The sequence below is a fragment of the Lampetra fluviatilis genome, chromosome 9 (genome assembly GCF_964198595.1).
Source record: "Lampetra fluviatilis chromosome 9, kcLamFluv1.1, whole genome shotgun sequence".
NCBI classification, from domain to species: Eukaryota; Metazoa; Chordata; class Hyperoartia; order Petromyzontiformes; family Petromyzontidae; genus Lampetra; species Lampetra fluviatilis.
In genome coordinates, this window is record NC_136283.1 from 11,687,586 (window position 1) to 11,713,268 (window position 25,683).

The following is a 25,683-nucleotide window of genomic DNA, read 5'->3' on the forward strand; positions in this document are numbered from 1 at the left end:
GGAGGTCGCAACCGGGTACCCGATACCCGTACCATACCTGATACCCGGCTACCCGTACCCAGCCGGGTACGGGTACCCGTTTGCGACCCTGGTGCGGCCAGGTACGGGTACGGGTAAGGAATCAAAACCCGTTTGCGACCTCTGCTGCTCGCACTGCACGTGCCTGCCCCAAGAGCCGCGTGTGCTACTGTCAAGGACTGCGTGCGGCACTGCGTGCGCCACGCACCGCAGCACTCGCGGCGTCCGCCACGTTCGCCGCGCTTGGCTCCGCGTGCTGCGCGCGCCGCCGTTTGAACGCTGCCCGTGTCTTCCCCCCCATCGGTGCAGTGGCCATTCGGCTCAAGAGGCAGGGCTCGCACCACTCTGACATGGGCCCCAGCTCCTCCATGGCCAGTGAGAACAGCAACCGCAACAACAACGCCGCCCGCGCTAACAGCTTCGGTCTGTACCGCGAGCGCACAGCACCGCTGCCTGTCGGCTCGGGGCTGCTTCTTGCACCACGGGGCGTCTCTAGGCCCGTCCTGCGTGGGCGGCCTCTCTTTGAACATCATGGGCACTCGACGCCCCTTTCCTCAAGCCTGCCGCGGCCTTTAATCACCACTCGTGCGTCGCACACGGTCACCTTGGAGCGCAGTCTCGAGGAGTGTGGTACCTGATAGCCAACTTCGGCACGGGCTGGACATGTGTAAACTGACAACGACTCGGAAATAAACAATGTGGCGATTTGTAAATGGAGGTTAATTTTCTTAAATTACCCAAGACGACTGTGACACTGAATGACTTGGTCTTGTCAACAGTGTCATAGAATATTGGGGGGCATTGTGTCCAAGTGGTACACGTGTCAGATAGCATCCCTACTGAGATCCAATTTTAACCAGAGAAACGCGAACGGACAGTCCAGAACATTAATCATTGTACTTTCAGCCACACCAAACCATAATTACGCCATCATGTTCAACGGAATCTCAGATATTTTTCATTTTTTAAAATTAGTTGGCTTTTCACGTCTTTGGTGAATTTAGGCCACACGAAATAAGACGGCAAATAATTGCACGTTATGGATAATGTCGATCCACGATTTTCCCCAATGTGGCCAGCTGGTGTGGGCTACTTGTTTGGTGTCCCTGCCTTGGGCTGTGGGGGCTGCTTGATGCATGGTTCCGTGCCCTTGTCCACGCTCTCGCTGCCGCCAACATCTCTGCTGCCTGGAGTTCGAGCCTCACTAATAACTGCGAGACAATGAACCTAACCGCTTGCCGCTGACGTTAATGCATCTGTCCTTGAGTTTCAGCGGCTCTTTCCAGACTCTGCTCGTTTTCCCGGGTGCCGTTCTCCTCGTTTGTTTGCGGTGTTTGCATCTCAGATTCTGAACACTGTTGCCATCTGCACTTCCGGTCTGTCTCAACATCTGGTGTTTGCTCGCATCTTCATTGATCCTCCTGGGAGAGAAATAACATGGTTACATTTCTTTAATCTCATGTTTCCTACACACAGGTGCTCAAATGCTCTCGTGGCGGCTGCTGTAATGTCTCTCTTGTCCGTGTTTTATGGCTTAATATTATAATTTTAAATGTTGCAACGTTGAGACGGAGTTGAAATCAACCGGGACGAGTCTTCGGTGATGTCACCGTGCACGCCGTGTATGACGCGGCGGGTTGCGACGGTTCTCTTTGACAGCCAAGCGTGCGTGTTTGCTGTGCATTTCCCACGTGTACGTGAGTGTGAACATTCGTGATTGCGCCACCTGTACGTGTTTGACCCCCTGCGCGCGCTGTCTTTCAGGCTGCGTGAACTCCACCCAGACGGAGATGACCGGAGACCCGGGGGCGAACCTGATGTCGGACCGCAGCAGCCTGCACAGCTACACGCTCTGCTCGCAGTGCCAGCAGGGCGTGTGTCTGCGGCACCCCGCGTCACGGTATGTATCTCACACTCTCCCCCGCTGGTGATGCTGCTGCTGCTGAGATTTTGTAATACATTCAAGATACGTAGAGGCTCCCATTGCATCTCCCGTATCTGTCAACCCGAGCGTTAAACAACATGTGTCCATACGGGCCTCCCGCCATTTTTAAATGCTCCATATCTTTATTTATAACCGTGTTGCATCGCATCCCAACACCACTGATTGATCAGCGTGATCCACTACGCGTGTTGCCAATGCTTGCTGATTTCTTGAATCAAGTGGGTGGTGGTGGTTGCATTACCATTCTCAGTGAGGTTGACATCCTTTGTCAGTTCTCGCCCAGAAACAGCACATGTAGGATGCTGTGCATACTGTATATGGTGTAGGAGGCTGGCTGATACACTAATCCATGTGAAAGCAAGAAATAGATTAATATAATAATACATTAACGCACTGAATAAACGAGCCCCTGGAAAAACTTGCGAGCGCCGAGCTGAAACGTTGAATAAAGTGGCCGACGACGACCGGTGTCCGTGCAGGGAGTGCGCGGACCGCGTGTCGGTGGCGCCGATGCTGGACAGCGGACGCAGCAGCTGGACGTCGTGCTCCAGCGGCTCCAACGACAACATTCAGGTCGTTCAGCGCAAGAAGTCGTGGGATGACCACGCGGGCTCCCTCCCCGAGAACTCCGAGTCCCCTCCCGGCTCGCGCGTCACGCACCTCCACGCCGAAGTGGCGGCCTCCAAGCCGCCGGCCCCGCACGCCGGCCGGGCCCCGGGCAGCTCCCTCGCCGCAAAGCCGCCCGCGAGCGCCCCGGCGCCGGCAGAGGGGAGGGCCGCCGCGCCGGCCGCGTGCGGCGAGCGGGACGCGTCGGCATCCCCGGAACATCCGAGGAGAGCCAAAAAGCACCCGGAGGCCACGCAGAGCTCCGCACGGCCGCTGGTCTACAGCGGGAAGGCTGCGGAGCAGGTGCTGAAGATCAGGCAGCTCAAGCAGCACAGCCACGACGTGCTCATGCCGATGCACCACAGGCGGGTGCCGTCCGAAGACGTCCAGGCGGCGGAGGTCGCGGACCGGGCCCTGGACGTTAACGGGGGAGAGAGGGGAGGTGGGAGCCTGGAGAGGCGAGGACCCAGGGACGGGAACGGGGCGTGTCGCTCCTCGCCGGTCGTGCGCAGCAAGTCGGTGGACTCGAGCGGCGCTCGCGACGCCTCGCCCGCCCCCCCTGCGCCCGAGGGAGCCCCACAACCCCGCGGAGCCGGCGCCGGTCAGTGTGCGCTCACATCGGCTGCTCGACTTCGCCGTTGTCGTTTTTATTCAACACGTAGGCTTTCGCGTCCAGTGCTAATGTTCATAATTGATAATTGGGTCAGATCGAGTGAGTAAAAGGACAGCATTTTTTAAAATAAATTAAGAGTGGAGGAGATTTGCTGCTTGCAACTACCAGGGAAACGTCCGTTCCCGATCGTTGAGCGGTGTGCATCGCTCTCCCACATAACCGGTGGTGAGGCAATAAAAATCGGTGCATGTGATCACCTGACAACTTTATTTATTTGGTTGTGTCAGGTGGCGGAGGGTATATGACACACATTGGCATTTTATTCACGTGATCTAACCAAAATATCAATCATTAATCAGTATTGTTTTTATAATGCTCCGTCACGGAGGAGGATTCCGGATAACATGTTACGAGACGGGAGCGTCTCTCCCTGTGCTGAAGGTCCACAGGCCAATGGACTAATAAAACTGTTTTGCTGTAAATTTGGGCCAAGCAATCTAATATGTGGGTGAAAAACGCTCTGTACAAGATTATAATTGGCTCCGTCCGGTATCAACCAACGTGTAAATGTAGAACAGCGCTCACATTCTGCGCATCCGATCACCCGCCTTGCGCGCGTTTGCCTTGTGGCGCGGGACCGGCCGTCGTTGGCGCGCACTGCCTGCGGTCCGCGTGGTGCTCACCGGTTGTGCCGCGTGTTTCGGCGCGTCCAGGTGTGGGAGATGCGCGCAAGAGGGTGCCGCCGCCGGCGCCCCCGGGCTACGTGGCCTCACAGGGCGAGCGCCGGCCCCCGGACTACAGCGTGGCCGTGCAGCGCTCGCGCCTCGTCAACTGTAGCGCCGACTCCCCGCTGGGGCAGCGCCCGCGCAGCACCCTGCCCCCCGAGCACCCCCTGCTCGCGTCCGGCCGCGCCTCGGCGCTGTCCAGCCCCCAGCGCGCCTCCCCCGTGCACGGGCAGCACACGTCGGTGACGGCGCGACCGCTGTCGTACCAGCCGCTCCCGCCGCCGGCAGGTCAGCCGCCGCCCGCCCTCCCCCCGTCTCAGCACGGTCCATCTCCCGCCTCCTCCACAGCGGCCGGCGTCGCGCCGGACTTCGGATCCCCTACCCATCACCACCACCTGTACCACCGCCCCCTGCCCGGTGCCGCTCCCACGCTGCCCCAGAGGCAGGCCCGGGAGAGTCACCCCCCCGGCTTGCCCCCCGCCATCCCCCCAGCCCACCGGCAGGGGGCCGCTACGCCCACCGGGGGGCGCCAGCGCGGCGTGCCGGTGCTGCCCCCCACCGCCGGGCCGCGCCGCGCTACCCCGGCGCTCTCCCACACCACCCCTTACCCCTCCCCGCTCCTCTACCCTGCGCGCTACTGCCAGGACAATGAACCCGACGGTAAGAGGCAGTCAGCTCTGGACCCAATGCTGTGGGTGTCTTGTTGCAAAGCATTTCTTCTCTATTTGGATTTTTTCCCCCCCGAAAAATGTTGCGATCGGCGTCACGAGACGTAGTGTCCCTTGTGATCGCTCGCAGACCAGTGCGAACCTCCTTGCTAGAGAACAGCCCGCGGAAGAGGATTTCACAGAGCTACCTCTGCGGTCCCATCTTCAAGTTGACCTCTGGACCACACACTGTAGAGAGCAGCACTTCCCACTCGCATATTTCGGCTAGGAGAGTGAGATTCGTCACATGGCAATAAATAGCGAGACGGACATTGCTAGTCCATTTGAGCGATGCAAGAATCGCTTTTGAATCACGTGACCAAAAATCGTGTCAACTCATTGAAATGCCGAGAATGAATCATTACATGCCGAGTAAATGATGTAAAACCCAATGCGGTTAAATATCACCATTGACAGAGAAGATATTTGGAGTACTTGTGAAGTCCTTTAGCTTTTGCAGAACGTTTGCCAAGTGTTATACTGCATCAGTTTTTGAAGGTCTGAGTTTGATCACTGCAGGGGTGACCCTTCACCCTTCACTGGTGGGCAACAGGTGTTCACTTGTTACTGCCTAGAGTTGGCCAGATCACATGCCAAGGGTCAAACCTGAGACTCCAGCATTGCGGAAGAGGCAACTCTCAGACTCTGGACGTTTAACATTGATATGTTTTTAATATAGTGCAGTACGATTTGTATATATGAATTGTCTGAATGTGATCTCAGCTCAAGGCACTGGACGTATGTTGATCATTCGAGCAGGAGGGATTTGTGATTGTTTAAATTTCCTTAGAAGGAAATGAGACGTATGTAGGAATCTGCAGAGCAGAGAGGGAGATGAGTCGAGAGCAGTGCAGGTACAATCCAAGATGCTTCATAGAGAGATTCACACGCAGAAGAGTGAGAAGAGACAAACCTTGCGAGTGGCCCTGCACAGGAGGATCATAGCAGTGCAGACGACCAGAGCCCAGGGCACGACCTCACTGTGTATTTGTTGCTGTTATTGTCGTGTATGGCTGCCTGACTGATGAGGAACCATTTTGTGTTGCAGACGAGGAGCAGGTTTCAGCCGTTTGAAGCCAGGAGAGATGCAAGCGTGGGCGGAGAAGAGTGGGTGGAGAAGAGTGGGCCCTCTCTGGGACACACGCACACAACCCCCACCCCGTGCCTCCTCCTTCCGTGACTGTCCCCCTGAGCGAGGCACCACTGCTTCGCGGAGCCGCGTTCCTGTGAGGCCTAGTGGCTTCTGAAGGGGAGACGCTTGCTCCACATTATTGAACTTCCATCCTTCATTGCCCTACCAACTTCTCGACCGACCTCCACCAAACATAAAGCATTTCTCCTTCCGTCAACCGAAATGAAGCAGTGCTCAACAATGGGAATCAAAAAAACCTGCCTGAAGGCTCGGCCATTGCTCACACTCGTGTTTTGGCCCGTGAGCGCGATTAGGAAGAGGGGGAAAGAGGACAACGCCACCGATGTAGTCAGTACAATGAAGCAACCATTTCAACATGTAGTCTTGTTATTTACCATACGCGAGAGGCTCACTCAAGTACATTTATGAAGAGCTGGGACTAAACTATTTGCATGCACAGTGCACAGCGCAGAGTTGCTCACAGCCATGCTGTGCGCTGTGTTGTGGTGTCCCCCCCGTAAGCCGTGCGCGTGGCCGCAGCGGTCGCCCATCGTGTCGTTGGAGGCGTCTCGATGGCCAGGCACACCCTGAGCACACGAGGGGGCCACCGTGTCCACATCACCGCCGTTCATATGTTAAGCTTATTGGCTGCGAGTGACGAAACGCTCCTTGGTGTGTAAGTGTAACGTGCGTTGTAGGGTGGCCGTTGTGTTGACGTCGTCATCGTGTGTTTGGAATATACATACATGAACTGGCAACTGAAAAGCAGCGAACAAACTCGCCCATAACAGAGCACCGCTATGGCTCCCACCAGAGTGCGATTTATGTCGGTGATGGTACTCGTGTAGCTCCGTGACATCAATAGGTGATATTAGACTGTAGAGTGATGTGAGTGGTGCTATAATTCTGTAGCTTGCTCCTGTTGTTGCCAGTGGGCCTCTGATGCGTGTATGTGGACTGATGAGCGCGAATGAAAATCCCACGTGGCAGACTCGCGAATTCATCGTACGCCGGTGCCCGTTCAGGCTCCCTTCAAGCCAGGAACCCAATAGCGGCAGCCTCTGCCCTCTTTTTAATCTACCCAAAACACCCGCGCTCTCGAGAGCGATATTTTGGCTTTTTAGGATCCTTGGCAGTAATCACCGATGAAGATTTCCTCACTGTTACAAGGCGCTTCTGGTAACGGTCGTAAAGTTTTTAAACTAATATTCCCTGTCCAGCATCGCTCAGAGAGGCCCCCCGAGAGCCACGGGGGCAGGCCTCCTGTGGCTGCTCGCTCGGCCATTAGCGGGCGAGGTTTCCCCCCAGTCACTACCCTGCACCAACTCACCCCGTGGGCCGCAAGGAGCCCCCCGATTCCCATCGTGGCTGGGAGACGGTGGGTGAGCGAGCGAGCGAGCAGTCGGATTGGCGTTTGTCGGGACGGTTTGTGACGCACTGCTGGAATGACTGTCTCCGTGCCGCGGACACGACTAGCAGCACGCCGGTGAGATGGCCCCGCTGTGGCAGGGACTCGCGGCCCCTTTGCACGTCCCCTGCGTCGCGGTGGCACAAAGTCAAGAGTTGGGGAGGTTCTGCAATCAAAAAACAACGTTTTGCGAAATGAAAAGAGCACAGTCAAAAGAATATTTAATCCGCAGGTCATGTTTATGTGTCTTAACTGTATCAGTGCTAGAAGTGTTTCAATCGTTGCACAGATAACATATTTTCGCATTTTCTAATCATGCACATTTGTAGCGAAAGTGTTTTAAGCAGCTGACTCCCATGTGATGCGCGATCGAGTTGTAAATGAGATTTTGTATGATAATCATTTTGTCATCACAACTGATCATATTGATTGGTTTGAAGGGATTTTAGGAGTTTTAAGGAAATGATGTCGCTTGGCATTAACACACTAATGGTATAAACCTTTTTGTAACACTAAATTCCCACCTATATTTTGCCAGTTAATAAAATGTACAATGTGTAGTCTTATAACCTTGCTGTCTGTGAAGCTCGTTACTGTGTAATTTACACTCATGTACAATATTAGGTTGATTAAACAGTGCATTGATACATAAAATGTCGTGTTCGTTTGTAATATTTTACGTAGGTGCTCTATTGCCAAACAGATGAAAATATAATGAAAAAATCTGTAACCTTTATCTTTTGGTCGGTAGTGGTTGTGAATGTTAATTCTTCAATAACGAATGCCTGTCTTGGGGGTCGGTGGCTTTTTTACGTGGAAAGGGATTTCACGCAGGCAATTTGCAGGATTTTGTTGTTGCAAGACCAATACTGGCCGGGCGAGCACAGCACTCCCAAAGATGTTCGTGGGAAACGATGAGACGAGCAGCGGACGAACCTTGTGCCATCCACACAGAGGGGGTGGCGTTCAGTGCAATGCATTCTCACGAGCGTGGTAGGGTGAACGCTCAATGATGAACACACGAACACACACTGCGCACCTCTGCAACCATGCAGAATGCATCCTCGGCATCATGCATCCTCGGCATCACACTACATGCGTGGTCATCAATGTATTTTTTTAAATTTGAAGTCGAATGTTTTGAGCACAGCGTTTTGGGGTAACCCAACTACGTGGCCCACAGTTGTGGCGTAGCGAGGGGGCTGTAACTGGGAATCGGAACTCGTGTTGCCAGGTTCGTAGTGCGCTTTCATACAGCTCCTCCAATGCAGCACTTTAATGAACATACAGTACAGTCGATTATAAATGCGTAATGAATGAAAACGCAGCGTTTGCAATGGCTTCGGAAAAGCACAGAGAGAGAGAGAGGCACGTGTTTCAGTGGTAAGTTTATTATTCAATTGGGCAATTAGTGAGGAATGTTTACAGTATACAATTTCCATCTACATCATTACCAAAAATCTTTCAACGTATCTGTTCTGGCAATTCATATTGCGAAAACACAATGTCAACACCAACGACATCATTACGCCTACTGCGTGACAATCCCATACCTGTCAACCCATACGGGTTTACCTGTCAACCCACACGGTTTACCTGTCAACCCATACGGTTTACCTGTATTCTTGTACTGGGAAATTGAGTTTGCAGGTCCATACGGTGTACAGCCGTTTCAATACGGGCAAAAATTTAAATTCGTTTGTGTTTATCCCTTGTGATGGGACTTTGTAGGATGAACGTTGAGATTTATAAGGGCACGGGGTGACCAATAATGTCTGAATTGGTCTGTAATAAGGTAGGCACGGATAAGGGGTTGACAGGTATTTTTTCTTTCTCCCATCCATAATCACTTTTGCTGTAACCCATGAGTAATGCTACTTTGTAAAAACAATGAAACGGTTCTTGCTATCGATTCCAACTTACAACTCGCTTTACCGGCCTTGATTACAATGATCGACTACAACTTGCAACTCGCTTACTCAGCCTCGTGGCCTCTTTCATGAAAAACCTCTTGCGTGTGCCAGTGCCGTCACTCGACGATGGGTATCTGGACGCGTCGGAAGCGCACGGAGGTGCGCTTGAGCGAGTAGTCGGATCCGCGGTACGTGGCCCACACCACACCGTTCTCCACCTCGTAGGGGGGCTTCTCGCGGGGGTCGTACGGCCCCCCCTGGTAGTACACGCCGTTGAGGTTGGCGGCTTGGCACGCGTTGTACCACCAGCCGCCGCCGTACCACTCGGCGCACGAGCCGTCGCTCCACTTGTCGGTGTCGCGGTCGAAGGTGCTGAACGTCATCCCCCCGTGGGAGGTCAGCTCGGGGTCGTCGGCCACCCCGGAGACGAGCGCGTTCCCCGCCGTGCCGCGGTAGTCCGAGATCTGCGCGACAGCGAGCGCGGGGTGGCCGTGGCCAGTTCAGCGAGGGGTGGTACGGGGGGGGGGGGGGTGGTGCCCCCTTGCTGTGCGGGTAGACAAGAGGTCAATGAAGGAAGGGATCACAGCACGAGCTCCGTGATATTCCGCTCTGCGAGCGATCTGAGCGGATCCTCTCGCCTCGTGACGTGGCACCCGTGGCAGAATTTCGGATGGAATCGCACACCAATGTTGGTATCCCACTGTGTACTGGCCTCTTTCGTTTCAACAACACTCAATGCAGCCTCTAAATTAGACCTGGCTCCTAGTAGATGATGGCATAATAACTGCTACACCACCGCTGAGGAGGAGAGTGAACTCGGGTGGTGGGGGGACACAGGGACATGAGGTGGCACACGGCCTGATCTTTCGCACCTGGAGCGCGTAGCCCTCGCTGTCGTCCCGGAGGGTGACCGTGTACTCGGCGTGGGCGCCCGCGCCGTCCCAGCCCTGCAGCTCCACCCGCATGGTGGAGTCCTCGTGGGCGAGCAGGTACATGGCCTCCAGACCGAGCCACAGCTCCCCGTGGCCTGAGCCGTCGACTGTTCCGAAGCCCTCTTGGTAGGCCGAGAACGAGCGGTTGAAGTTCAAGGAGCCGTCCTCCGAGAGAAAAACAAAGGCGGGTAGGGTATGCAGCAGGGTTCTTCACTAATATTCAGAGGGAGTGATGGGTGGGCGCTTTAGCCGAAAAGACATCAGTGTGAGGGCCGCCACACAATTGAAGCCATTGGGGGTTTGACAGCACGATGATGATGGAGGTGTTTTCACGTTCGTGTATTGTCGGGGGGGCTACTAATAGTCAGGGAGCTTTGGGACAGATTTTGATGAAATGTGGATAAAAGCATGATTTTTTTAGATGATCTTCATCGAACATACTTAACATTGTTGCTAGGATCCACGAAAACAAGTCATTGTAACAGTTTTTTACGAGCCAAGATGGAATTTTTTTTCATTCCGCACTGGGAAAATCTCAAAAACACGTGTTTTGGTCAAAAACATTAACATGAAACTGATGAAAGGAAACAACAGCAGAGCATTGCAAATATTACCACACGATGGTCATGGCCACATATGTAAGCAAAACAATTGCAAAAATACGATTTTGTATCTATAAAATGACTGAAATACCTAACATTGTACTTTGTACTTGTTCAGATATTGACTGAAGATACAGAATGGATTGGGCAACATGCGTGATAGGTCAGCAGGCTACTATTGAAAGGCTGAAGTGTCTATTGAATGCTCCAGAATGTGGAGATAAATCTGAATCATACAGATATTTTCTGAAAAGTGTCTGCATTTAGAGCATTAAAACGACTACCAGTGACACTCAGCTTTGAAGAGAACGTTACCGCTGATGATTTTATTGAACACCAGGCTCGGTGGCACAAATCTTGCTATGGGAAATTTTGCAAGAGCAAACTGGAAAGAACAGAGAGAAAGAAAGAACTAGATGATGTGGAGACGTCCGCTGCTGCTGTCAAGGACAAGTGACGCAGAGATCACCACTCTGGCAAAGAACATCTGTATTTTCTGCACAAAGGAGGATGGCCATCTTCATGAGTTTAGGACACTATATGCAGATGAGAATGTAAGCCGCATGGCAAATGACCTACAGGACACTGTATTATTGGCAAGGATTGCAGGTGGGGACCTTGTCGAATTTGAAGCAAAATACCACCTTACTTGCTTAGCTGGACTCAGAAATCGCCACCGCTCACACACGAGAAATAGTCAGGGATCCTGTGAAGGCCAAACCGAGGAGAAGAAGATCGAGGCAAGACCATTTATAGAGCTGATCACTTCTATAGAAAACTCAGTTGAAGATGGAATCTTCTACTTCTGATGTTTTGAGCTGCGTAAGCATTACGAAAAAGGTCTGACTTTGATTGCTACAGAGAGGGTGGGGGTGGGTGACCTCGGCTAATCCATTTACTTGCAAATTCCATTCCTAGTCCTGCCCACTTACTCTTGGGTTGTACCCACAACAAATGTATATAACCTTTGGTTGCAGTAGCTCTCTCGCTACATTTCCTCCTCAGCAGTTCGCCTGCTGTATTGTTTCATATGAAGACAATGGCTTGTGTTGCTATCGAAAGGTCGTGATTCATTAGTTATTTTTTCTATCTACGTGACTTTACCGAAATAACCAAAGGGTATGAATTCCTGCAGTCACGAAAGCTTAAAATCAAAATCTATTACGTTCGAGTTTTTTTTGCTAACCGCGCAATCAAAACATTGAAAATGTCACATGATAGCATCCAAGCGCTCAAATCTGCTGGATCCTCGCAAAAAAGTTCACCAGTTAGGACCTAAACAAGTAACTCGCAAAGGTTAGTGCTTTTATCCAGTCTGTCCCCTTTCTTTTGGTGTAAGCTGCCTGACTAGACAGGGCACCAAGGGGGCCGCCAGTGGCCCCGTGGGCCTAGCAAACGAAGAAACACTGGGATACAGCATCGGGGCACGGTGCCATCGTGCCGCGTTTGGGACACATCGGGCGGACTCGCCGCTCGGGCTCGTCGCGGGGAACTGCTAAGGATCCCTTAGACCAATTAAAAGTCTTCGAAAAAGGCCCTTTTCCCCGGGGTAGTGGACAGGGGAGGAACGACGGGGATTGCGCGGCGGACGAGCGAGGCGTCGTGACCAGGGCGCGTTACCTCCAGTGCAGGATTAAGCTACTGCGGGGCCTGTAGCATATGTTATGAAGGGGCCCTAAATAAAATAAAAACCACACAAATATTAAAACTCACATTTTTTTACTTCCATAGTAAAGTAATTGTATTTTTAAATTTGCTTTATACAGCCAGATAATACCACAAACCGCTAACCTTAAAAACGCAGTCGTTCATAAAAGTTGAAGGCAGTATGGTACTATAGTAATAGAGCAAGTGCAGAATCACTGAATCGGAATTGATAGCTTGAAAGCATTTAGCGCGGGGCCCTTGAAAGTGGAGGGGGGGGCCTTGAAATTGGGGTGGGGCTTGGAAGTGGGGGGGGGGCCTTGAAAGTGCGGGGGGGGGGCCTTGAAAATGTGGGGGGGGGGGGGGCCTTGAAATTGGAGGAAGCCTTGGAAGTGGGGGGGGGTCTTGAAAGTGCTCCTGGGATAACCCGTCACTGGTTTACCTTCCGCTGCTGCACGAGGGTCCATCCGCCGCCGTCCTTGTCCTGCTCGCAGTAGACGGTCAGGAGCCGCTTGGCCCCGCGCGGACGCACGTCGTACAGACCGCTCGCCTTGCCACCCGCACGCCTCTGCAGCACGTCCAGGCAGTCTTGCAGAGGGGGAACAAGGGGGCACGAACAGCGGGTCACCGACTCCGCCGATTAGAGAATGTGTCAGCGTTGTTTGTTTGATTGTTAATTGCTTTTTTTGTTTGCATTATGACTGCAGGTATTGTGGTCTATGCAAACATGACTCCTTGTAACAAAAAAGGTGTCAGTTTTGTTGCCAGATAGAAGGGTAAAAAAAAAACAATTATCATATTTTTTACTGGTAAATGAGGTTCCAATGGTGTTTTTTTATCCTTTTATCTGGCAACAAAACTGACACCTTGTTTTACAACGAGTCATGTTTGCATTGACCACAATACCTGCGGTCGGAATGCAAACAAAAAACATAACTCTGATAATGTATGCACTGTCCTTGAAATTGATTGGTCCATACCCGAGACAGCTTTCCTTAGAGCCTAGTCTCACATGGTGTTGGACCAGATGACGCCTTTTATTATCATATTTTGCTACTGGCAAAGGAGGTTCCAATGGTGTTTGATTGTTGTTGTTGTCGTCGTCGTCATCGTTACGATCGTTCAAGCGAGTGCCTTGCGTGTGCGCCAGATCGTCGTCACGACAGCAAGGCAAATAAGCATCATTGGCGGAGTTTGACTTCTATATTGGGGGGTCAGGGGTTCGCTTTGTCCCTCACATTTGGAATCGCGGGTGCATATAATTAATTTATTTTTCATCTTAATTGTAAACTACTGAAAATAAATTAATAAAAGTGCCCAGTTTTGGGGGGGTAATTGCCCCCCCCCTGTGCCCCCCCCAAAACTCCATTCATGATCGGCATGTGACCACTCCTCTCCACTATTCTTTGGGTCTTTCGATAAAATCACGTAGATAGGTTCAAAGAAAATAATAAAAAATAACAAAAAAACTACGACGTTTCGATCGCAACGCAAGCGGTCGTTATCAGGAGGAAAAAAGAGAGGAAAGCTGCTGAAGCAGGCTGTTTTAAAGGTTTGAAATGGTTGTAGCCCAAGGGTCATAAACGAAGCTATTGATGTTAATTAACTATTGATGTTAATTGACATCAATAGCCCCGCCCGCTTGCGTTGCGATTGAAACGTCGTAGTTTTTTTGTTATTTTTTTGTTATTTTCTTTGAGCCTATCTACGTGACTTTACCGAAAGACCCAAACAATATTAATCCCTGCAGTCACGAAAGCTTTTAAGTCAAGATTCCTCTCCACTAATTCAATGAATCACCACGGCTCGTGGGCGTTCGTCTATTGTGGAGTGGCCGCCCTGGTTAATACCGCGTTTTTTTTATTGAGGGTGCTCACCCGAACCCCATTACGGGACCACATTTCTCCGGTTCACTTATCATTACACTCGCTTCTGGTCTTGAAACGAGTAAAGTTTAAGAACCTTCTACGAGTTTTTTTTAAAGCCTTGCATGGGCTGCCACTACCATGTATTCACGAGCTAATCCATCCGTACACCCCCTCAAGGTCGTTAAGTTCTGCAGACTCAGCCCCTCCGTGCGTACCTCGATCTCGGCGGCGTTCCTGGGGTGAGCGGGTATTTGCTGTGTCTGCGTGCCACGGTTGTGGAATTCCCTACGGCTGGAAATTCGTTTAACCGATAATGTGGATACTTTTATCTCTCCTCTTGAAACACATCTTCTAAGTCAGTTTATTCTATTTAGCTTCTCTGTCTCTTGGCCTTTCCTTATTCTTACAAGGCATCTTGAAACATCAATGGAAGGCGCCTTACAAATAAACTATTATTATAAACCATACAAATACGATGCGCCGTCTGCTTTGTAGTAGATGTTAAGAGTCCATGACGTAATTTGCAAAAGTCGGCTGCAGTGGGCCAGTGAGACGGTTCAAGCTTGCCAAATTTGAAAACTTTATCTGTAAATTACTCAATTGGAATCCACATTGCAATCACCACCACGTACTCAAATACTTGGCAGGACCCTCCTGAAAATAGTGACGGGTATATGTGTAATAATACTCAAGGTAATAATTCTAGGATAGAGTTTTTTTCTGCCACTGTGGTGCATGTGGAACTTATCGTGGCTGCATAATTCCCAAGAGCTGGCCAAGTTTCAGTAACCCAATGACATTCGGAGTATTGTTTTGTGAAAGGTAAAATCGCAGTTCTGCAATTGCTTGGCCCACACCCACTGCGCACTCTTCCCCGTAGCACCACTACACGAGCTGCAACATCCGTAGTGACCGAAAGGAGTCTACGCTTGTGATACAAGTCATGGGTAGAGATTTGAGGCCTTGCACCTATATATTCGGACAAGTTGGTCCTGTGGCTCCGCGCTTGGAAGTCTGGTTCGTCGTCGCTTGCGGTGCCAAAATCCGAATTCCAGTGCATGTTGGGTTGATTCCACGCGCCATCCGCGCCCGTGTCCCTCACAAAGCCCTCCTCTGTTTGTGCGGCTGTTTGGACGGAGTCCCACTGCCAGAGCGACATGACACAGTGAGGCAAACACACACTTTTACCGCTTCACTGCCGGTGATTAACATGGGCACAATTTATACGTCTTAGGAACGGTCAGGAAACGAAGGCATTGCACGTTATCACCCCTGGTACAGCAGCCTTGAACAGATGCCCAGCGTAATTCATGTCTTGGATAAACCTGAGCGGCAAATCTTGTGTCATCAGCATGGAGTATAAATGTTTGTGGATACAGTATTACCAATAATAACCACTCAAGCAGCTATGACCACTCAATATGACCGCGTGTATTCATGTCCTAAAATCCAGCCTTAGCAATGGAGACTATTCAAAGTTGATCGTTCATGGCCAGTCACAACGGAAATATCAATATTTTCTACGTGTAAATATATATCTTGTTAATTTTTACGACTGTCCATTATTGGTGAAAACAGTCACTTCCCACCGTTCATTAATCGTTGAAAAAACCAAAGCAGTCATGGGTCATGTACATGACTGACTTCACAGAGGCAGCCTCACCTGGAAGTCATCTGTGTCTTTTCCAGCCACTGCAGCTGTACTCACAGAAACCTTTTTAAAAGAGAGCTCTTCTGTTTTCTGCGTTGACGATATTGTTGATGACGTTGACGAAGATGACGACGACGACGACGATGATGATGATGACACTGAAGAAGTGGATGCTACATTCACGTCTTTTTCCACTTTGGACTTCTCATCAACATTTTCAAACGAGTTGGAACTGTTGGCGTGCGACACGCCCGGGTCCGTTGCGTCTGATCGGAAGCCTTTGGCCTGGCTGGCCGTGCCGTCGTCATCGCGTGGCTCCGTGCGGGCCGAATCGCTGGTGGGGCCACCGCTGTAGGGGTGCAGGCTGCGCGCATGCTCGCGCTCCACAGAGAAGCTCTCGTGCACTATCTCCTCGAACAGCGCGAGGTTGATGCCGCTCAGGTAGCTGTTGGCCTTTTCCAGCTGGAGGTTCATCTCCTTGTCCACGCGGTATCTCGTTTGGCGCGCGCACGCGCCCTTGCAGGTGCGCAGCGCGATGTCGATGTCCACCTGTGGAGGGAAACGCGCGGAGCGTGAAGGTCGCGACGTGGATGACGCGGCGCGCATGCTACTTTTTAAATCCTTTATATTAAGTTCACTTGCTTGCTTGCTTGCGCGCTTATGACCGTGCACATTTTTCGGTCGTTTTTTAACCCACTTCCCGTGACCCAATCGAGCTGACATTTTGCACAACGACTCGTTATGCGTGACAATTTATTTTCGTGAAAAAAAATTCCAAAATTTTACACTTTTTTGGAAAAAATAAATTATATTTAATTACCAATTGCTTAATGGTGGCAGGGAATCATCTGACCCATAGGTGGCAGCCATCTCAAGCCAGAGGACGAGAGGACTCTAGCCGCCACGCATATAAAGGATTTATAGTGAAAAACTTTGTTTTTACGGGTTAATTTTTTAGCTTCTGAGTTCTGACAGGGTTGGGCACCATCCAGGTGATTTTGTTGGGCTGCCATGATGGCGAGATGTAATCTCCCCTCGCCTGGTACGCAGGATATCGTGGGTTCGATTCCAACCATGACGCCTGTATATGCGGAGCCTGCGTGTTCTTTCCCCGTGGTCGCGTGGATTTTCCTCCGAGTCCCTCTGCATTTGCCCTCCACATTTAGAAACTTGCATTTAGATTATTTGGATACGACTTTAAATGCCCACGTGTAACGATATAAGCCACTTCGATGAGTTATCATCATGTGTGGCCGCGTCACCTCTGAAAAATAGCTAATAGCTCGGTGGGCTTTACCAGGTGAATATTTTTAATACCTCCTCGATGAAAGATGGTCAATTCTAACTCAAGTGAAACTCTATGACATACGATGGTCAACGCACGTGAAAGAAGATCGCCTGCTAAGTGCTTGCAATGCTAACGATTGGTCGCATTGTGAACCCCTATGGTATTATTACTTCCGTGCTGACTAAATGACACAATCCTCACCTCCAGTTGCAGGATCGTAGATGTTTGCTGAGCAATTCCATTTCGGAGCTGAGACAGCAGCGTGAATTGGCCGTTGACGCGTCTCTGCAGGTAGATGATTTTCCTCTCCAGGTCGGAAAGCAGAGCATAGAAGCGCGCCTCTGTGTCTGTGTGCACACACACACAGGTAACAACACGGTAGAGGGGGAAAGCGGCAGTCGTGCCAGTCGTGATTGAACACTCACAGCACAGGCGAATAAAGCAGAATTAACGCAACCCCTGTGATCACTGAGGCCAAAGCATGATTGCTCTTCTATCGGCACGACCATGGTTACTGTTCCCGTGAACTTCACTCGCTGATTCTTCCACCCGTGTTGAGGACTCGGTCTACCAGACACTGACTGTGTTCACCAACACCAAACAACACTGCAAGTCACAACAACACACCCAGCCACTCACACACGCACTCGTTCACTCACCCACTCACTCACCCAATCACTCAAACAGATCCCCCGTATAGCCTTAACAGACTGTTGGGGCAAGCGCTGTTAGTGAGCACCTATGAAGGCCGGCATGGCACACGAGGGCGTGGGTGGTCAACATCACGCCCGGCCGCCTTTGTCTCCCTTTTCACTCACACACCCAATCACTCACATACTCATTCACCAACCAACACGCCCATACACTCAGAACACTGCAGGTGACAACACTTCTTTCTCTGCTTCTTCAATTGCATCGTGTGTTTCCCAAGCTCATATAACCTTGTTCTTGTATATATGTGTATGTTGAACTGATGTCGCATGGCACGTCGCCAACCGTGCTAATCGGAGGTGTGTGTTACACTCATTCATTACAACTTTTTCAGTGCTGTTTGTTGCTGCCCGCTTGACACTTCGGGGACCTGTGATCAGCAACTGTGTTTTTTAAAAATGTAATGCCTCGATAGATTTTTTTTTATTACGCCGCAGACAGCGGCCGACATCTGCATGCGTCCGTGCCACCTTCGCCACCAAAGAGGCATCTGTGCCACGCACTACTCCGTTACCCTCTCTGTCGGTCACCACTTGGTTGGAGACGTCGCTGACGGAGCGGTAGTACGTGTGGATCTCCGTGTGCAGCTGGATCATGCGCGCCAGCCTTTTCGTGAGCTCGTCTACACGGCGCGTGCTGTCCTTCTCCGTGCGGCTCAGCATGCTCAGCATACGGCACCCACCCGGGCACTTGCGCCCCTAAGGGAGGAGGCACGACCAGTGACGGACTGAGACAAAAAATCACCCCGAGAATTAGTAAACGCACTGGCTCGAATTCGGGCTATGGAGTAGCTAGATTTGCGATGTGACGACGTAGTATGGTGATTTTGTCGTGCGATCGTAATGATCCATTTGGGCTGGTTAAAAAAAACACAAATGGGCCATATTCTTTGGGACTTCAGGTAAAGCCACGTAGATATAAAAAATAATAAAAAATAATAACAAAGCACGACGTTTCGATCGCAACACAAGCAATCGTCTTCAGGTGTGATATTGTTATTATTTTTTTATTATTTTTTATATCTACGTGGCTTTACCGAAAGACCCAACGAATATGAATTCCTGCAGTCACGAAAGCTTTAAGTCACAAATGGGCCAGTGAGGAAGACTCTTTGGGGCTGCTGCATCTCGGACTCATTGCCAACTGAGAACAAAAATAAGCAATGAAGCATAGATAATAGAGGCGATATTTTTTTGACTCTGATCACATTGCCAATTTCCTCACAGACCGGCCCACCAACCCTCGGAATGGACTGGCCCACCGGGTATATTGGCCTATTATGGACTTCTGCCCTATGGACAGTCCGGGCCTGGGTGCACAACACGAGGACACGGAGGTCTTCCTCAAGAATGCCAAGCGGGGCATGCAATGGTCTCACCGTCCTTCAAGCAAGACAGGGACATTTCGCTTCCGAGGTGGCAGTGGTGGATCCCACCTTTGAGAGACCCCCCCCCCCCCCCCGCCGACAAAAAAACGGCATTGTGTTGATATTCACCAGAGGAAATACCGACAATTTAATTTTCATTAACGTAGGGCCTTTTTTAAGTTTGACATTTCAGAACCGCCCTCTCCTTGGAAAGATTATTTCGAGTATTTGGCTGCTATAAATGTCAACATGATAAGCCACTTCGTTGAGCTATCATTTGTGGCCAGGTCCCTTCTGAAAAATAAGCTAATCGCTCAGTGGGCCTTACCTGCTAAGAAAAAAAAAGTAAAGTTTTACTTGCATATTTTTTTGTGATTTGCTTATCTTTCTTAAACTATGCACTCCTATCGTGTTTTTCTATAGAATTTTGTGGTAACGTTCTGACCCGCCCCAACTGGACATCTGTGAAAAAGAGCTGTTTCGCTCATCGGATTCCTCCAGTATAAATTCTAATTCTGAGCCGCCTTGGCCAAGATAGACCTCAAGGGGCAATCATAATAGTGTTACTTTGAATCTCATGTGCCCGAGGCCTTGTGTTATGGGTGTACAAGCCATGGGCCTGCTCGCTGCTGCTGCTGCCACCGTTGAAACACGCGAGAGAGCCACCGTGGCCTGGCATTGGCTTCTTTGTGCGGGAGGCACCGTGACCACCATCTTCTTGTCATGGGCCCGAGGCCGGCCCGAGGCCACGTACCCAGTTCCCCTCCACACACAAGTCTGTGGTCTGCTGGGTGCTGCAGGAGTCCCGGGCTTGAGAGGGCATCACGAGGCGTGGGCCACGGATGTCGATGCTGGAGTCGTCGCCCGAGGACCATGCCTGGTGGGCAAACGAGGGGACACATTCGTGTGTTTGAGTTTCTCAACGTGAAGACGTCCTCGTGACCATAGCTATACGGATGCCGCGGCTGCCCACCCCCTCCACTACTAGATGCCACAGCTGCTGCGACAGTGGACAGGCAGCTACCTACTAAGGTCAGCATGGTTGGCTACGTACGGTGCGAAAGAAGTTCAACATGCCTCGCCCTGACGGTCTCCCACCAACTATGAACAGGAATCATCAACTACCGTATCAACCTTTCTGGGTAAGACTCGCATTGAATATGACAATTATAATCGAATGGCCATTGCAAATAAACACATTTCACAGTCATTCATCTGCCTGTCAAAGCCACGGACGTGAGTTTGCACACAACTATTATGCTTCAGCGCAATCATAGCATACGCATGGTACTTTGATTTCATTTTAAGTCAAATATAATCTTTTTGCTTTACTATGATGTTGAGGTCGTAAATATTCCCTCTGTTTTATTTTTGCTGTCGCTTCCAGTGCACTGTCCAGTAACAGGATGCGGTCTCATTATCGAAGTGGTGACATCCAGTTCACCATTGTACTCCAGATAGTAATCTGTTGATTAAAATCAGTCTGAATTCCCGCATCTCCCGTGATATCTCTTTGATGGAACCCGTCCGGTCCATGCCCGTAATTAGCTTCGTCCTCTCTTGGACGAAGGTGGCTCTCGTTGCACGAGCAATGCAGACGCAGAGAACTCGTGACCGAAAGTTATCCGAGACCACAACACGCACGGTGAAGAAAAAGGGAGATGTGGCAAAAAGGGGCAAAGAGAACAAACAAAACGTAGAATGGAGAGAAATCCGTAAAACCGTTCTGAAAGGAATAAGGTGAGAAAGCAGAGACCACAACAGAAGCATGCCTCGAGATTTCATAGCGTGCAGCAGGTGCGTGAAATGATCGACAATGAAGTTGATGATTGGTAAATCACAAATACTGTAGTCGCCTTCAGAGAGCAAGATGGACGTTTTACGTGTGATCTAAAAATAATCGAACAATTAGGGAAGGAATTACACGCAGGACTTTACAGAAAATAAAAATGCGTCAGCCGAGGAGGAATGTGTTCCGATATTAGGAAGCCACTGGAGCTATGAACTTTTAAATCTATATTGAAAAATCATTTCTTTAGAACTGATTTTTATGTTTAGTTTGCTGTCCTTCCCACGCACATCAGATTCGCACGGTTGACTGCGAAAGAAGTGCAACGTATTAACACGTGAAGTTGTACATGCAGAGCCTCGCAGCGCGAACACAGGAAGAACTCCACAGCAGGTGGAGTGGTTGGGCCAGTTGTTGAATCGAAACGTGGGGACATATTTACCAAATTGCTACGCAGAAACGAAACGCCTGGATTGTGAAATGGGAGCGCATTCATTTATTTGGTCACAACGGGAGGAAACGTCGCTTAGAAGAATAACAGGGCCATTCGCCTCGTATGACGCACATAAACTGCTCTCTATTTTTTTGTTAAATGAATTCTCAAACAGACAAATGATGATCGATTACTAGTGGAAACCTATATTATGAAAGGCAGATGAAACGGCATTGAATTAAATGGAAATTGATGCAGTCATCGAGGCTCTTACAAACCAATCCCCTTCAGTATATAATAGATATGATGAAAACCAATTATACATACTGTAGAGATGATGAAACCCAATTAGAAAGATAAAACAGCTGCACTAAAATTGGACAAAGGAAAAAAAATCACATCTAGGCGATGAGATCCGGCTATTCACAGCAACAGGAGAAGACATTTTCGAAACTTTTGTTTGGGAAGATAAAGGCATAAAAATAAATGGTGAATATATTGACCGTCCTAGATTCGCTCACCATGTTTACTATAAGCAACCAACGGGCAAATGAACTCCGTGAAATAAGAACAGCTCTTCACAATATCAATAAATTTATATCTGTGGTGATTATTGAAGGCTTACCAGGATCGAAGTTTTGAAGCAACCAGGTGAGTGAGAGCTGGATCGAGTGCTTGTGGAAAATTCATTTTGCTCATGAAAAGTGGCGTGACTCATGAACATAGCGATGGGCCCAATGCAGAAAGTCTGAGTCGGGGGCTCGTGTCGGTAGCGAACGGAAGACTACAGCCATAGTCTAGGCCTATTACATATACAAGGTTATGGTTCAACGTAGCTTCGGGTGAAGTAAATACTCATGAGAGCAATCCAATAACATTTAAAAATTATAATTATGGGATTGCCTAGCAATACCTCTGAATCCTTGAGTAATCAGTTATCTGAGACTTTTCAAAAGTATCCCCGTAAATGGTTATGTCTGTGCGAGGTATCTCTGCTCTTCACACGATACCGTTATCACCAAAGGTGATAATTTAGAACAGAATGTATCAGTGAACCTTCCAATTGCATATTCTTGGTTCTTTCGGTAAAGTCACGTAGATAAAAAAAAAAAAATTTGAAAAATTAATGCAAAAAAACCCACTTCCAATTGCAATGTCTTGAATAGGACATAGGCAATGCAATTGTATTTAATGAATACACATGGAATTTCGTTTTTAATCAAGGACATATATATGCCCATTACCATTACAAATAAAGAAAAGACGATTGCATTTATTTAATTCGCTAAAACAAGCTGTCATAAAGTTTCAGTTGTAATTTAAAGCCAACCATTTGAATAAATGTTTAGCCTCAGAACTCTCAAGATAATTTTAGCAACTCCTCGACACCCTCAAATAACATGCATCCTGGAGCTTACCAGAGTCCTGGGAATCCACAACCACCTCAGCATCTAACGGTCATTCAGTTATTTCTGAAATAGTGAAGAGATGTCGCAGAAATACCTTTGACACCAGAAGACACCCCATGAGGACCATGAAAACTCCACGTAACGTCATGGCAACTCTTTGCAGGAAAACAAATAAAATAAATAAACCAAATATAATTAAACAAGAATAAAGCCAAGCAGTAAAATCAGTGTTTCATTTCAACCACAGAGAGACATGAGATCTTCAGTTTGTGAAGGCTGGTGCGACTCTGCCTAGCGTGGCGCCGTCTCTTCTTCGCTTCGCTCAGTCAATGACTGATCTTTTTTGTGTTGGTAAAGATTGGCCAGAGATGCCCTTGTGCTGCTGCTTCTGCAGGGGGTGACCTGCGCCCTCCACACAGTGACAGAGCTGTGCCGTGTGCTGCAGCGCAACGCCACCAGAGCGCAGCAGAGGGGCTCTAAACCTCAACTTTGTTCAACTAAAAACTATTTTTAATGTTACCAGGTAAGACGCACTGAGCTATATAGCCCTTTGTTTAGAAGCGACCTGGCCACAAATGATAGCTCAACAACGTTGCTTATCATGTGGAAATGTATCGCAGCCAAACAGTCTAAACGCATGTTGAATCTAAATGTGGAGGGAAAAACTGGAGGACCCAGAGGAAAATCCACACGACCACGGGGAGAACACGCAAATTCCAAATATACAGGCGTCAGGGTTGTGGTCGAACCCACGACCTCCTGTATACTTGGCAAGGTAGTGAACATCGCCAGATCAGATCACCTGATCTGGCGGGAATGGTGATTGTTAAACAGCTTTGAGTCATTCTTGTAAAACATTTCACGGCTGAATGTTTCTTACCAACGTCAACAAATATGAAACAAATCAAGATCCCACTGGCACATTTTACTCACCATGAAAATTTCTATGAACTTGCAGGTGTCAAGGCCAAGATTATATTGTATGATACAATCAAAGTGGAAAGTAAGAACACCTCGTGGATAATCCTCTTATTGACGCTATCGCACGAATAATAAGATGAATGACCTCTTCCTGGTCAATTTCAGTCAGATAGAAACCATGGATATGCGCAGATAATAGGATGAATATGCCACTAATTTCGAGGTTACTCTTATCCATGAGAAAGTATGGATAAGATTAATTTAGCCAACTTCTGGATGACCCATTTCCTTGTCCATCATCATTGTCACCGTCTCTGCCCGCCTGGGCCACCCAACGCCATCATCACCACCACCATCACCATCAGTGCTTTTGTGCAGATTAAACAACGAATTTGCCGCCACGTTTGGGTTACTCCTCTAGTCCTTGCGTAACCGCGTATCATTTGTACAGATCGATCTGTGACCGCAGAAGGCCATGTGGCCGTTGGGATATGTAAAATGTTTTTTTTTATGCAGAGGGACAGATATGGAAAGGAGTATTGTCTTCTTTAGTTTGATACAAGCTCGTGATTCACCCGGTGCTTAGCTGGCAAACTCCAAAACCCAAATGTAATTTAGTGTTTTTAGTAAGTGGGGACAAGGTGGAGGCAATTTAATCCGCTACAGAGGACGTGATGATATTTTCGGTAGTACCACCACCCAGAAATTGAAAATGATTGCGGCTATCAGCAGGTGCAGGTTCACTCTGCCAGTGACACAAGCACAATGAGGGCGCCAGTGGGCAGCACCCACCCACATCGGAGTTTTCCTCTTTGATGTGCCTTTGAGTTTGTCCTCCAAAAACAAATATTGGACAACGGGAAGAAATTATCTTTGAAAAACATTTGCCCGGTTGAATGATTAACGTGTGTGTGCACACACGCGCTTGCAGCTATTGCACATAACACGAACATCACAGGCTGTGTTCACCATGCCAACTCTGAACTTAAGTTCTAAACATTCATGAAAAAATTACAGAACATGGTTTTAATGTGAAACAAAGTTAAAACGCCTGTGCACTCGACCACGAGTCGTGGTAGAATTCATCATTTCCATGTACGTTGTTGACCTGCCACAAAGTAGGAAAACGAGCGGCGTTTGTCTCCACAAATGATAAAGGCATTTATTTCACAACCTATCAGCCGCACGGCCTTCTGGGAGTCCATAACCCCAGCAGCAGCGATTAATAAGTAATATTTTTTTTTCTTTTTTTTTAAACACGCTTTTATGAAATGTACTTGTAATGAAAGAACTCCACGACTCCAGGAAGTGGCCCCGAAGCTTGCCATAACGTAACGGACCCTGGCCAATTACAGCCAACGTCAGTTTACCGTGGACAATTAGAGCCAGACCGAAAAATAACATATTGTCATCAGTATGACATAAATATACTAAGTTTGCAGTCGATACCACATTGGGAAGTGGGTAAACATTTTGTTACAAAATGTGAGGATACAACGACAAGAACAAAAGATAGAGTGAGTTAAATAAAAGCGTGTAAAATAATAATAATAATAATAAAATACAAGCACACCCTGGGGCCAGCCTCGACACACATTGTCTCACCAGGACAGCCCGGCCCGGCAGAGCCAACGCCGGTGAACGGCTGATCTTTCAGCCAAGGTCTCTGGTCCGAGTTCGACACAAAATCACGTAACACAACTCAAAGTAATCACCTCTTCAGCTGACTTGTTACCTTCCCCATGTCATCTCAGTGTAGCCGGTACATTTATAAAAAACAAATTTAAACAAGGCCTTGATTTGTGGGAGCGTGGACGACTGCATTTTTTTCTGCGGAATCGTAGTCGGCACAAGTCGGACATCATCACACTTTATAATCACTTGTAATTTCTAGACTCTCACGCTTTTGTGTACTGTTTATGTAATTAAATTTAAATGCAGCTTGCAACCATAGTTGGTTGGCCTCAACACTGTCCGGTAGGTTTCCTGTGATCTTCATGGG

The 25,683-nt window shown here is 49.1% G+C and overlaps 2 protein-coding genes across 9 annotated transcripts in view; one reads left to right on the forward strand and one right to left on the reverse strand.

Annotated features, from left to right (window-relative positions):
* LOC144934194 (rap guanine nucleotide exchange factor 2-like) overlaps positions 1-7,808 on the forward strand; it is a 231,928-nt gene extending 224,120 nt beyond the window's left edge. For 6 of the 8 annotated variants that reach the window (XM_078859767.1, XM_078859765.1, XM_078859769.1 and 3 more), the window contains 5 exons: positions 328-441; positions 1,783-1,918; positions 2,443-3,170; positions 3,896-4,567; positions 5,663-7,808. In XM_078859767.1, coding sequence (XP_078715893.1) covers positions 328-441; positions 1,783-1,918; positions 2,443-3,170; positions 3,896-4,567; positions 5,663-5,688 — 1,676 coding nt within the window. In that variant the 3' untranslated portion in view covers positions 5,689-7,808. The remainder of the gene's footprint in view (positions 1-327; positions 442-1,782; positions 1,919-2,442; positions 3,171-3,895; positions 4,568-5,662) is intronic. The other 2 variants (XM_078859770.1, XM_078859771.1) reach the window with 2 other exon arrangements.
* Positions 7,809-8,893: 1,085 nt separating this feature from the next.
* Positions 8,894-22,974, reverse strand: FGA (fibrinogen alpha chain). The gene is made up of 9 exons (XM_078859446.1): positions 22,855-22,974; positions 19,884-20,006; positions 18,278-18,461; positions 17,254-17,399; positions 15,777-16,313; positions 15,083-15,257; positions 12,688-12,833; positions 9,940-10,164; positions 8,894-9,531 (listed from the first exon to the last, which is right to left on the reverse strand). Exons 1-9 carry the CDS (start codon positions 22,906-22,908, stop codon positions 9,184-9,186), a joined length of 1,938 nt encoding a protein of 645 aa, XP_078715572.1. The 5' UTR covers positions 22,909-22,974; the 3' UTR covers positions 8,894-9,183.
* Between the last annotated feature and the right edge of the window lie 2,709 nt (positions 22,975-25,683).